This window comes from Macaca nemestrina, chromosome 7, assembly GCF_043159975.1.
Source record: "Macaca nemestrina isolate mMacNem1 chromosome 7, mMacNem.hap1, whole genome shotgun sequence".
NCBI classification, from domain to species: domain Eukaryota; kingdom Metazoa; phylum Chordata; class Mammalia; order Primates; family Cercopithecidae; genus Macaca; species Macaca nemestrina.
The window spans coordinates 102596876-102611834 of NC_092131.1; the positions used below are offsets into that span (position 1 = coordinate 102596876).

Consider the following 14959-nt stretch of genomic DNA (forward strand, 5'->3'; position numbering starts at 1 on the left):
GTAATTTGCCCGCCTCAGCCTCCCAAAGAGCTGGGATTACAGGTGTGAGCCACCGTGCCCAGCCCTGTATTGTAATTCTTTAACGATACTCACATCTCCCCGGCAGAACACATCTTATTTATCTGGGTCACAAAGAGCATGGTTAATCTCTCACCAACATGAATATACCTTCAAGTATTTGAATAAGAATAAACCTGGCTGGCATGGTGGCTTACGTCTATAATCCCAGCACTTTGAGAGGGCGAAGCGGGTGGATTGCTTGAGCTCAGGAGTTTGAGACTAGCCTGGACAACATAGTGAGACCTTGTCTCTACAAAAAATTAAAAAATGAGGTGGGAAGCTCGCTTGAGTTTGGGAGGTTGAGGCTGCAATGAGCCATGATTATACCACTTCACTCCCTCCTGGGTGACAGAGTGAGACTCTGCCTCAAAAACAAAAAAAAAAAAAACAAAAATAATGAACCTAACATACAATAAATGTTTACTATATGTTAATCAACTGCCTACCAAGTCGTCAGTAACCCACATTTAATTGTATCTCCACCTTACTGCAGCTGAAGAATCTGGAACTGAGTTTAAGAAACTGCTCGAGCTACACACAGCATCAGTGGCAGTGCTAGGGCATTGGATCCACAGCCTGTCTCCTGACCCAGGTACTCTCTGGGAGCAAGGCCTTCACTTAACCTATTCTTCTCTGCTGCTTCGGCCGCTGGACTCCCCTGACCTGGTGTGGTAACGCCTTCCAATCTGGTCTCTCTGGCCTACAGCCGCACAGTACAGCACTCTGGGCCTGGGAGGCCTAGACCATACAGACCCAGTTACTGTGCTATCGCTGAGATGATTCTGGCAGCCAGATCCAGGCTCCTCTCTTAGCTCTTCTACTTACTGGCTCTGTGCCCTTGCCCAAATCAGTTAACCTCTCTGTGCCTCAGTTTTTTCATCAGAATTTTATGGTCCCATGAGTTGCTGTGGAGATAAAAGAGATTGTGCCTACATGTGACATCAGCACTGTGTCTGGTGCACATTAAGTGTTCTCACTGACATTTCTCGTATTATTGTTGGCACACTGTACTGTTAGTGCTCCCAAATCTCCATCCTGGCCCTGCAGCCAAGCCATGCCTCCCGATCTTCTACTTGTATAGACAATCTATATATCCAAGCACAAGACCTTACCATTATTCCCCATTGTTTTCTTTGTGTTTGATTTGGCCTATTTCTGACTTTTGGGTCCAATTCTGTCTACCACACACTCACTATTCCCCATGTGCCTGTGCTGTCTGTAAATCTGGATATTCACTTATATTTTCTTTTCTTTTTTTTTTTTGAGACAGAGTCTCGCTCTGTCACCCAGGCTGAAGTGCAGTGGCCTGATCTCAGCTCACTGCAAGCTTCACCTCCTGGGTTCAGGCCATTCTCCTGCCTCAGCTTCTCGAGTAGCTGGGACTACAGGCACCCGCCACCATGCCCAGCTACTTTTTTGTATTTTTAGTAGAGGCGGGGTTTCACCATGTTAGCCAGGACGGTTTCGATCTCCTGACCTTGTGATCTGCCCACCTTGGCCTCCCAAAGTGCTGGGATTACAGGTGTGAGCCACTGTGCTCGGCTGAATTCACCTATATTTTCAAGCTACTGACCAAACTGCTGAACAGAACAGAGTCTGTAAAATGGGTATCTTCAGTTGTGGGTGTGAATACAGAAGAGGAAATGAATTCAGTGCACCCAGAACCCTGCTTGGCACAAAGCAGGTGTACCTGTTCATGCTTCCATACCTGTGACTTTCCCTCACCTGCCCTTATAGGAGACAGTGCCCTTGCATGTTACCAGTGGCAATGTAACTGGAATGATCTTGCTGGAGGTCAATCTGACAAGATGTACAAATATGCAAAAAAAAAGTTGACTCCACAATTTTACTGGGAATTTACTCCAAGGTCATTAAAGAGAAAATAATTCTATGTATGAGATACAGTATTTATAGCATTGTTATTTAAAATGCTGAAAACCTTTAAATAATCCATATGTCCTACAAAGATAAATAGTTAAATAAACTATAACAGAGTAGTAACAGCAATGTGGCTCTTAAAAGATTAAACATCTTTATGTTGGTGAATATAAAGCTATTTAAATAAATTACCATAGATATACATGCTATGACTGCAATAAATAAAAACTATGTATACATTGATAAAGACAGAAGGGTAGTTTGAGGAAATAGAAAATTATAGTTATGGTGAGATGATAGATATGTTTATGTGTGCATATATAATCTAAAGAAAGAGCTAATAAGAATCAAGAACAAGTAGTCCAGAAGCCAGACCCTTAGTTAAAACAGGATTATTATTATTATTATTTTTTTTCAGACAGAGTCTTGCTCTCTTGCCCAGGCTGGAGTGTAGTGGTATGATCTCTGCCTCCCGGGTTCAAGTGATCCTCATGCCTCAGCCTCCTGAATAGCTGGGATTACAGGCGTGTACCAGCTAATTTTTATATTTTTAGCAGAGACAGGGTTTTGCCATGATGACCAGGCTTGCCTCGAACTCCTGGCCTCAAGTGATCCACCTGCCTCAGCCTCCCAAAGTGCACTATTTATGGTGAAGGGTTCGTTTTGAAAATGTCCGGTAAGATACTTTTGAAAAAGACAATAAAAAGGCTGGGCGCGGTGGCTCATGCCTGTAATCCCAGCACTTTGGGAGGCCAAGGTGAGCAGGCCATGAGGTCAGGAGATTGAGACCATCCTGGCTAACACGGTGAAACCCTGCCTCTACTAAAAATACAAAAAAATTAGCTGGGCGTGGTGGCAGGTGCCTGTAGTCCCAGCTACTTGGGAGGCTGAGGCAGGAAAACATAGTGAACCCGGAAGGCAGAGCTTGCAGTGAGCTGAGATTGCGCCACTGCACTCCAGCCTGGGCGACAGAGCAAGACTCCGTCTCAAAAAAAAAAAAAAAAAAAAAAAAGACAATAAAAATTAATTACTAGAGAAGGGATTACAGGCATGAGCCACCACACCTGGCCCAGCTAACACACAATTTTAATCCAAATCAAGAAGCATTTGTCGGCCGGGTGCAGTGGCTCACGCTGTAATCCCAGCACTTTGGGAGGCTGAGGCGGGTGGATCACGAGGTCAGGAGATCGAGACTATCCTGGCTAACATGGTGAAACCCTGTCTCTACTAAAAATACAAAAAATTAGCTGGGCATGGTGGCACACGCCTGTAATCCCAGCTACTCGGGAGGCTGAGGCAGGAGAATGGCATGGACCCGGGAGGCGGAGCTTGCAGTGATCCGAGATCACGCCACTGCACTCCAGCCTGGGCGACAAAGTGAGACTCCGTCTCAAAAAAAAAAAAAAAAAAAAAATGAAGCATTTATCTAAATACGGGATCTAGTTACTGTTCCCCAGGAACCTAAAATCCAGTGAGCTGCTACTGTGCCAGGCTCCCTTCCCACTGACATTCACATGCCTCATCACACCCTTGCCCACCAGTCACAAGAGTCCTGATGAATGAGCATCAGAATAGCACAGTCCTGAAGGGCATGAGCTCTGCTACCCGATCTACCTGGCTCCCAGCCCTGCTGTGACTCTTACTAGCTAAGGGACCTTGGGCAAGACTTTCCCCTGTAAGCTTCAGTTTCTGCCTCTGTGAGGGTGGTTACAGTGCCCATCTCAAAGGCTGGTGTGAGGCATGGCATCATCAATGCCCAGTACAAGTTGGCTGTTGATATAACCATGTAACCTACCATCTCTTACAGATGGGCATAGGTTTAAAACTTAAAAAAAAAAAAAAACCAAGGCAGAAGCAGAAGTAGCAGCACACTTGCAGAAAAAGGGAGGACTCCACTTAGCCATGCTTACCATAGGTGAACATGCGTGGCGAGGTCAGTTCAATGTTGGGCAGGGCACCCAGATGGTTCAGCACGGCGCACCGATAGCCATTTTTCTGGGCGTAGTCAACGAAAGTGCGGATGTACTGCTTCTCGCTGTGATTGGCAATTCCAGGACAGATGACCATGGTGATATCATCTACAGGGTAGAGAAAGAGATCCCGATGTATCCAAGAAATATGACATGATAAATGGACACAATTACACTTCACTGGCCTAGAAAACAGGGGGAGGGAATTCAACATACATCTTTCACTCAGTTCTCTGGGGAAGAATTTTTCCCTTCTAGCTGGAGCTGTCTATATCTGTATCAGTGTTTCTCAAGCTATTTATAGTGAAGGGTTGGTTTTGAAAATGTCCAGTAAGTCATGAACACATACTTTTGAAAAAGACAATAAAAGTTAATTACTAGAAAAATGAAATGAAAAATATATAAACCTCAATTTTCTACTATAAGATTCAACAAATATAAAATTAACTCTGTCACATCGCTATAGAAGTTCCTGAACATTACTCTTAATTTCTGTAAGAAATTCTACATGAATGAATGAATGAATGAATGAATGAAAAAATAAAAAGTGGTATTTGCACAGACCCTTTGACCCAGCAATTTTACTTTCAGGTATTTATCCTACAGAGGTAACTGTACATATGTAAAATAATATATATGTATTAGGTTGTGTTCAATCATGCAATATATATCCTTTTGCATATGACTGAACACAATCTAAATGCCCAGAAATAGGGGTCTGGTTGGATAAATTATTGCCTATCTAAGTGATGAAATATTATGAAGCCCTTAAAAATAATGAGACTTTTTTATATACACTGATGTGGCAAGCTCTTCTATAAATTAAGTGAAAAAAAATGCTAAATGCAGAAAGGGGTTATAATAATGCTGCCTTTTGTGTGAAGAGAAAAAGATATCTGTATTTATAAATGCATCCACTATCTTTGGAATCACACACAAGAACCTTGGGAGTGGGTAGCACTGAGCTGGGGTAGGGATGGAGAGTAGAGGACAGAGAGCGAGATACTTTCTCTGTATACTGTCAGTACCTTGTGAACTTTCTATCATGAGTACGAACTGCCTACTTAAAAATATGAATATATACTTTTATTTAAAAGAAAAGAGGTGCTTCGGTCATTAAATCTGATTATAATTTTTGTTCAAATTAAGATTTTTAAAATTTACAAATTCTTAATGCTGGTAGGGAAATGTGAATTAGTAAGCAATTGTCTAATATGCATAAAGAACCTTAAAAATTTTGTAAAGTGCTGGATGCAGTGACACATGTATGTATTCCAATTATTTGCAAGGGTGAGACAGGAGGATCACTTGAGCCCAATAGTTTAAGGCTGTAGAACACGATGATTGTATCTGTAAACAGTCACTGTACTCTAACCTGGGCAACACAGCAAGACTCCATCTCTTTATAAAATGTATAAGCTTTGACCTAGTAAATTCCAATTCTTGAAATCCTGCCTAAAATTTTCTGATGAAGGATGACATAATTATTGATAGTTACAAAGTTGTAATTAAGTTAAATGCCCAAACATAGAATGGTTAAATTATAATATGACCACCTTGTAGAATATTAAGCAATCATTAAAATTGTGTTTTTGAAGACTTTTAGATTTTTAATGACATGGGAAAGTCTTTATAATATAATGTATGATAATTCAAATTTTGGAAAAACAATGCATAGAACTATAAGAAAATGGAACAAAACATTAACAATATATGTTGGGTGACAAAATTACGGGTGATTCTTATTTTTTAAATGTGTTATCCATATTTTCTAAAATGAGTACTTATTCCTTTTATAGTCAGAAAAAAAATCAGAAAAGGGGGAAAAGGGCTGTTTTTCTTAGAGTACGTCTTAGGTACAAATACTGCCTTCCCTGGAAGCACCTTTGTCAGTCATTTCTGGGGGCAGGAGTGATGGAAAAACATGAGCAAGTACAAGGAGGAATCACTGTTCTGCCCTTTTCAACTTCCCATGTTGGTCCTGGTAGGAAGAGCAGATGGTCAAACTAAACTTTGTGCTTTAGTGGTAGAAGAAGAAAAAGCATTAGAAATCAGGGAAAGAAAACATTTAACTGTTTTAAATAATATTTAAATAAATATAGGAAAAACCAGCTACAGATTTATAAACACAATGTGAACTCCTCATCTATTCATGTATTCATCCTTTCCATGACCGTTTATTAGACGCCAGCTATTCTGGGCTCTGGGGATTCCTACATTCTAGCAGATAAATAATACACAAGCACACAAATAGGTTTAGAGAGTAGAAGCTACCATGAAGAACTAAAGCAGGAAGGCGTGATGGATTTACTGAGAAGGAAACCTTAGTTAGGGGAGTCAGAGACAGTCCCTCTGAGGAGGTGATGTCTGAGCTGAGACCTGAATGACAAGGAGGAGGTAGCCACGTGAAGGTCTGGGGACCAGCATTCCAGGCAGAGGGAATATCAGTTAAATCTTTGTCACCAGCTACTTAGCAGTTCTAACCACTTTAAATACCTAGTATGTTTACTGGAATTTACCCATAAATAAATTCTGAGTTCCTATTAAAAAAAAAAACAAAAGCAAAAAACAAAAAAAAAAAACTAGGTGCTTTGGAATACTACATAATGCAAAAGACATGTTCACTTCTGGTAGAAATAGCATTCAAAAGGATGCTTTGTACCTAACTCCATTTCCTCAAAAGTCTTCCTTATGAAGCATTTTAGAATGAATGCTTATTGTATAGGCTAGACAGAACAATGCCAAATTCCAGCAGCAATGAAAATTTCAGTTATTTCTCAGAAATAGGTGTCCTACATCATTGCATGATAGATACGACCTTAATGTGTCTTTTTGTCCAGGGAAACCTAAGCAAAGGGAAACTGAGAGCCTTTTTATCTACTGCTTATCCAACAAACGCCAGCCTATACTGCACCTCTGAGCTTCAGTTTCCTCATCAGTAAAGTAGGGATAGTAAATACCAGCCTCACAGCACTATTTGAGGATTAAATGAGATAACAGTATACACGAAGCACTGAGAATGGTCTGGCCTCTGTTGCTGTTATCAACCCAGAAACCTGGTCCTGGGGTGCCTGGGCTCCAAGCACTCCCTCATCCTCTTACATCAAGCTTCTGTATTTCACAAGAGGATTAAAAACTATTCTACAATGAGTTCTGAAGAGCTTTACATGGTGACTGGCAAACACATGCTGAAGCTAACCTTTGCGGGCTGCTCCTAAGTGATGAATCCCAGCAGACTTCCCAACAGCCCCCGATGCCACGGGCAGAGTGAGTGGCACGAGTATTCATACTGTGCTGTGCTCTCCACTGACTAGTGCTCCTTCTCCGAGTGATGGCCCAACCATACAATCTAAAGCAGCTCACCTCCAACACAGTGCTCCGCCAAGGGCTCGAAGAGGTCAAATGTAGAAGTGGCTCCATCAGACATAGTGATGAACTTTCGGTGCCCGTAAGGATGTGGCGACCTCACCCTTCCCATCTTCCCATACAAGGCTGTCTGGATGTGTCCACTTTTCCCCCAGATCAATGGTGGAATGTATCTAAAGAAAGGACAAAGGAGGTCAATTTTCGCTACATTCCTTGAGCAATGTTCTGAAAAATCTTTTAGCAAAAGTCTTTCAACCTATTTTTTCCCGGCAAATTCTGCACACAAAGCATAAACATGAGGTTTTTATTACATTACATCCATACCATGATTTACCGCCTTTCCCCATTTACTAATACACTCTGCATCAGATTAGCTTTAGAAATCAGCCAGGACATGTACATAAAGAGAGGATTTCAATTTAGGGTAACTCTTAAGTAATTCAACATGGGTTATTTCCATAATATAGAATAAAAAGAAAGCAAGTGATACATTTTGGACACATTCTAACTTGACAAGTTAGCTCATTATTAAAGGAGCTGATGTATATGAAATAGCACAGTGCCTACACTCACTAAATGCTCACTTCTTTCCCTAACAAGACAGGCCACAGCTGCAGCGGTTATTCCATTAGCCAAACCTGCTGCTCTCAGTTACACTGGGAAGGGCTGCAAATTCTTCTAAGAGCCTGTAAGTGCCTTGCGGGGTGAGGGCACTACTCTATGCTCCAGAGAATGTGCTGTAAGGGCAGTGCAGTGTAAATATTTGTTGGGTTGATTAAAGGTAAAGGCTTCTTAGCCTAAGCAAGGCATGAAGCCTCACTAACAACAGTCCATTGTAAAAACACAGAGTGACTCTAGGCGTTGGTAGGAAGTGCAAAAATCACAAATAGTTAATTACCAGGAAAAGAAGATGTTCCAAGTTACAACTAAGAAATGATTATGGTTTACAACCACAGTACAAGATGACTCCATTTACTGAAACTGCTGTTGGTTTCACTTGCCATGGCTTTTAGCCCAAGCTTGATTGTTGTCCAGGATTTGTATCCTACATAAACTGGAGTCATATAATATAAAATGGTAGTAACATCAATCATTGCCCTCTGTATTATATGGCAGCGGTGAGTGTTTTATTAATAATTTACCTTAACCTACTTGTCAATTCCTGCCTATCATTTCTCACAGAACCAGATGATCCCCAAAATCCTTTGATTTACTCCTTGTATGTGTAATTAATGAAATCTACACAAAGTTAAGAGAAGTGAAGCTATCACCTTAAGCAAACCAGTCCCCAGATAAGCTTCCTTTTTGGGGGAGGGGAGGAGAGGAAAGGGTATTTTAAGACATTAAGGACATGAAGTCACTTGCCAGCATAACACCACAGGTGCAAATATCACTGCAAAAGCCATGGCATTTGGAAGGCAGGCAAAGGCATTTATAAGAGCTGAGTGGATTATGACAGTAACAAAAAGCAAGCTTATAAAAATGTCAATTGGACAACCAAACACTACACAAAATCTAGATACAGAACTTATAAAGGATTTCAGACAACCAAGTTAGATAATAAGTTTTGCATAGAGGGAGAGGACTATCCAAGAAATCAAACTTTTGATCACTCCTGGAGTAAAGTTTAAAGAAAATTTTGTTTATAATATAAATTAAAAGTGGAAATATGCTAAGCTTAAAAATGTCAAAAGAATGAGTAAATTTCATATGCCTACCTTCTGAACATGTTTAGAATACAATATAATCTCAGAAAATAGAACAAAAGAATAAAGTAAAATTTCTTTTTGGCTATTCAAAGATTTCACATTTAATGATGACACATGTGACTGTCCTGATGCCACATTCCCAGTTTAGAGTCAGGTCACCTCCTCAGAATCTTGGCAGCAGCCCCCCAAGCAGCCTCCTAGCCTCTCGTCTTGCTCTCACCTACTCCATCATCCACCTGCCAATGGAGGGATGATCTCAACACACAAGCCTGGCCCCCACCCTTCACTGCATGGGTCCTCACTTGGCCTAGGAGGCTGGCTACACCCTAGTACTCACTTAACTTTTCCGCCTAAGCTCAAATAAACCTAAACTACTGGCCCCAACTCCACCCAGAACAGGTACACCTGGTGTTGAACTACTTTTATCTGAGGAGTCTTTGCTCAAGCTGTCTCCTTTGACTGGAATGCTGCTTCAAACCCAGCGTCTCTTCGGGCCAGCTATTTCTTGTCTTTCAAGACTCACTTCCAATCAGGTTGCTGGGGGAGTTGCCCCTTCTCCGTGCACAGCTCTGTCCTAGCACCCAGGTGACTTGATCACTTTAGAAACTCTTTTCAAGCAAACCCCTCCCACTGCTCATTCACCTCTAGCTCTATCCCCAGAGCACTGGATGTACATTACACACCTAGGGGAGATTTGCTTCAATGAACAGAATATACAGACACTTAGTAAATCTAAAAGGACAAATACATGTTTTTAAAATATACAAAAATATATTTTAAAATAATATGTGCCATAATAATGTGAATTCAGCTATTACATGATTGGCATTTGGTGACTGTCTTCTTTCCAGCCTACCTAACCCCATTCTCAGAGTGGGGTGCAATAATTCTCTCTCTCTCTCTGTGTGTGTGTGTGTGTGTGTGTGTGTGTGTGTGTGTGTGTGTGTGTGTGTTAGGGATCAATTGCCTCAGAATCATTTGGGACTTTCTCAGTTCAGTGTAAGATCAATTATACACAGTGGAAGTCTCACAAGATTTGATTTTATGACAATACCACCTACTGATAAAACACTGTTTTTAATTAACTTCATAATAATACAACACCAGGGTTTACCAAATTGAATTTTTAGACTGCATTTACTATGGTGGGGTTCAATGTGTAGTTGTTTGTTTATACAACCTATCCACAGACCACAAGAAAAAAATTTAAAAACAAAAAACTCAATAGGTGCCCAGTCACATGGTTTAGGTCAGGAAGCAAATATGGACTAAAACAATAGAATATTTTGTAATTTATATAAACATATAAATACGGAAAAAATGCTGCATGGTACATGAGGGAATACGCTTTTTCTATCTATGTGGTAGTTTGTCTGAAAATGTAGTGGCCAATAATTCCACTTATTCCATTCTTCTGCCAGGAGCTAGATTCCCTCCCTGTGATTTGTACTGGCCTGTGGCTTGTCTGGGCTTACAGAAGGTGGCAGAAAGACTGCTGTGGCAATTTAGGCCTGGTCCTTAGGAGACATCGTTGCTTTTGCGCTCTCCTCCTTATAAGCCTGATGAGAGGGCATACAGAAGGCACTGTGATGGAACTGAGAGGTATGTGCGTTTTACATTTTGTAGATACTGCCAAGTTGCCTTCTAAAAAAGATGGGTCCATTTACATTCCCGCCAATATTGAATGAAAGTACCTGTCTTCCTCACCCTCATTAATAATTGGCATTATTAATCTTCTACATTCTGGCCACTTTGATGGGCAAAAAATGGGTATCTTGTTTCAACTTGTGTTTAAGGTTGATCCAATCTATGGTTGAAAAAAAGTTGCTTATTTGAATTTGCACTTCCCTGATTCATGTTTATTAGTCATTTGTACTTCTCTTCTGTGAACTATCTGTTGATATCCTTTGTCTATTTTTCTATTATATTTTTCTATTGATTTATAAGTATTGTTTTTATTATCCCTACATTAAGCTATTATCTATTATATGTTACAAATGTTTTCTCAAAATCTATTGTATATTTTAACTTTATGTACTTTTTTTTTTTTTTTTTTTGAGACGGAATCTCACTCCATCGCCCAGGTTGGAGTGCAATGGCGCGATCTCAGCTCACTGCTACCTCTGCCTCCTGGGTCCAACCAATTCTCCTGCCTCAGCCTCCCTAGAAGCTCAGATTACAGGCACGCACACCATCATGCCTAGCTGATTTCTGTATTCTTAATAGAGATGAGGTTTCACCATATTGGCCAGGCTGGTCTTGAACTCCTGACCTCAGGTGATCGGCCCACCTCAGTCTCTCAGCCTCCCAAAGTGCTGGGATTACAGGCATGAGCCACTGCGCCTGGCCCTAGTTTTTAATCTTTTATAGTTAAAAATATCTTTTATAGCTATAAAAATATCTTTTATAGTTAAAAATATCTTTTATGGTGATACGAGATAAAGTTAAAATATACAATAGATTTTGTTGTTTTTTTGTTAAAACCTTTGTGTTTTGCATTTTGCTTCAAAAAAAGCTATTGCAATACCCAATTATAAACATAATTCCCAATGTTTCCTTCTATTAATTCTATAGTTTTAGAAAATGTATTAACCTTAAATCCACTTACTTTTATAAAATGAGTGAAGGGAAGATATAATTCATTTTTTTCTGACAGACTAGCTCATCGTCCTTGCACAATAAATGGCCTATCCCTTCCCTACTTTCAGTTGACATCTTTAATATACACCAATTTCTCAATTAAATATTTAGGTTTGGTTCTATATTCTCTATTCTAGCTCATTGATCTATTTGTCTATTCATATGCCAGTATGACACTGCTTTAATTAATACAGCTTTATGAGACACTTCGATAGTTGATAGTGCAGGCTGCCTTTGTTATTTTTCAAAATTTTCTTGGCAGATTTCAGCATTTTATTTTCCAGATAAATTACAGGATTAACTTGTTTAGTTCCATAAAAATTTTGGATTTTTAGACCAGGCGCAGTGGCTCACGCCTGTAATCCCAGCACTTTGGGAGGCCGAGGCAGGCTGATCACGAGGTCAGGAGATCGAGACCACGGTGAAACCCCGTCTCTACTAAAAATACAAAAAATTAGCCAGGCGCGGTGGCAGGCACCTGTGGTCCCAGCTACTTGGGAGGCTGAGGCAGGAGAATGGTGTGAACCTGGGAGGCGGAGCTTGCACTGAGCTGAGATCACGCCACTGCACTCCAGCCTGGGCGACAGAGCCGTCTCAAAAAAAAAAAAAAAAATTGGATTTTTGATTGGAAACACGCCAAATATATATTAGCTAGGAAATAACTGACACCTTTACAATACTGATGGGTCCCATCCAAAAACATGGTATATCTCTCCATTAAATCCTATAGTAAAACTTCATTGCTTTCTCCATGTTTTACAGAATATTCCATTTTTACTACACTAATTTGCATGTCTTTCTGTCTGTATTTTTTAAAGCTATTCTTGAGTTGAAGCATCTGGGCATGTTTTACCCTTAACTCCCCGAAAGTAGGAACAGTCTCTTCTACTTCTTTACTAATCCATATGGTATTGTGGCCAATGTTGTGCTGTGGCCAGTGGTTAACAAATGTTTGTTACTAACAAACAAGCTGGGCCACAACAAAATATAGAGGTCAGCCTGTCCTTATCTTCTGAGCCTATTTATAATCGACATCTGGCTTACTAACAGAATTGCTCAGTGGGAAAGACCACAAGGGTCTGGGCCTCCCTCCCACCCCCCATATACATATGTACGTACACACACACACACACACACACACACACACACACGTCTTTGAGCAGATGAAGCTCACATAGGCAAAGACAGCTGGTGTTTTAAAAAGAGAGTTGAAAAAATAGTTGACTGATGCTCATCTTTGCCTTAAATCAGTGGGTGACCAATTCTTCCTTATGGTACCTAAGTCCCTTGGCTGTAAATCAAACTATTTTATAGCTAGTGATTAAACTCAGACTTCACTGTTATTTCCTTTGATTCTCCCTTGTACTTCTCTACCAAATTAGCACAGGACTTGGCACACAATAGATGTTTAGGATATGTTGTCTGAGATTGAGTCCTCACACCTCAGCAAGTTGCAACAAGTCCTTTCCAGTGAACCAAATGCCCATCAGCAGCTGCTCCTCGGCATTTGAGGTTTCTATCAGATAGGATGCATTGCTTAAAGCAACAAAACCCAACTCTGACTAACTTAAGAAAGGAGTACACAGAAGGACACTGGGGTGCCTACTAAATGGAAAAGAGGCTGGAGAACCAGGCTTGAAATGAGGGCAGGATCCAGGAAAGAAACCAGGGGGCTGCTCCAGGGATGTGCTTTTTACAACATCAGTACCAGTGTTCCCCCAACTCCACTCGAAAGTCAACGTCCCAGAAGTACAGCAACTAGAAGGGATGCCTTCAATTTCAGAGTGGGTGGGCAACACACTTTGATTTATTACCTGCATGCAGTGGGAGAGAAGAACTTTCCCAAGGGGAAATTTGTATGCCCTTAGAAAGGAAGAATGAATGCTAGGCAGCCAGAAGGGGACAGACGTCCCCTGAAAGGTTTTGAGCTGGGCTTGTCTTTGATTGAAGAGGCTTCTTTACTGCCCTGATACCCCATGGCCCACATTAAACCATCATGTTCCCATCTAGTTCTTCTGAAGGCTCATCTTTCTGTCCCTGTCCCCACCTCTTAGCACTTCACATACTTCTCAAATGTATTTATTTCAGCATCTGCTTTACCTGCAACACAATGTACATAAGAAACAGGAGAAACAGGTAATCTCCTTAAGTGTTGTTTTCTTCCCCCCATGCATCCATTTTCTAAAAGCAAATCTGAGCACACAAAAGGGCTGGAGTGGTTTGTTTTGTTTTGTTTTTGCGAAGGAGTCTTACTCTGTAGCCCAGGCTGGAGTGCAGTGGCACGATCTCGGCTCACTGCAAACTTCACCTCCCGGGTTCAAGTGATTCTCCTGCCTCAGCCTCTGGAGTAGCTGGGATTACAGGCACCTGCCACCATGCCTGGCTAATTTCATATTTTTAGTAGAGATGGGGTTTCACCATGTTGGCCAGGCTGGTCTCGAACTCCTGACCTCAAGTGATCTGCCTGCCTTGGCCTCCCAAAGTGCTGGGATTACAGACGTGAGCCACTGCGCCCGGCCTACTGGACTTGTTTTTTTAAGGAGACATCTAGGAAAGTAGAGTTTCTAAGATTCCTGTCAATGATCTTTACTGGTCTTAAAGCACAGTAGCACATTTTGAATTCATCACTTTGCCCCCACGACTTTTTTGAGGTAAAATACATATAACATTTTAAAGTCTACAATTCAGTGGCATTTAATACATTCATAATGTTGGGCACCCATCACCTCTATCTAGTTCCAGAATATTTCATCACTGCAAAAGGCATGAAGTAGTCACTTCCCATTTTCTCCGTCCCCTATTCCCTGGCAACCACTAATCTGCTTTCTCTCTCTGTAGGTTGACATATTCTATATATTTCTTATCAATAGAATCATCAACATGTGACCTTTTGTCTTGGGATTTTTCACTTAGCATAATGTTTTGAGAGTCACCCTTGCTGCAACATGTTATCAGTAATTCATTCCTTTTTATGGCTGAATAATATTTCATTGTATGAATATACCACATTTTGTTTATCCTTTCATCAGTTATAGACATTGAATGTAGGCCGGGTGCGGTGGCTCACGCCTGTAACCCCAGCACTTTGGGAAGCCAAGGCAGGCAGATCACTTGAGGTCAGGGGTTTGAGACCAGCCTGGTCAACATGGTGAAATCCCAATACTAAAAATACAAAATTAGCCGGGCATGGTGGCCCATGCCTGTAATTCCACCTACTCGGGAGGCTGAGGCAGGAGAATTGCTTGAACCCAGGAGGCGGAGGTTGCAGTGAGCTGAGATCATGCCACTATACTAAAGCCTGGGCGACAGAGTGAGACCACAAAAGAAAAAAGACAT

The 14959-nt window shown here is 41.0% G+C and overlaps 1 protein-coding gene across 3 annotated transcripts in view; it reads right to left on the minus strand.

Moving 5' to 3' along the window:
- LOC105488339 (abhydrolase domain containing 2, acylglycerol lipase) overlaps positions 1–14959 on the minus strand; it is a 118837-nt gene that overhangs the window by 45695 nt on the left and 58183 nt on the right. For all 3 annotated transcript variants that reach the window (XM_011752287.3, XM_011752289.3, XM_011752286.3), the window contains 2 exons: positions 7272–7447; positions 3849–4016 (listed from right to left, as the gene is read on the minus strand). In XM_011752287.3, coding sequence (XP_011750589.1) covers positions 3849–4016; positions 7272–7447 — 344 coding nt within the window. The remainder of the gene's footprint in view (positions 1–3848; positions 4017–7271; positions 7448–14959) is intronic.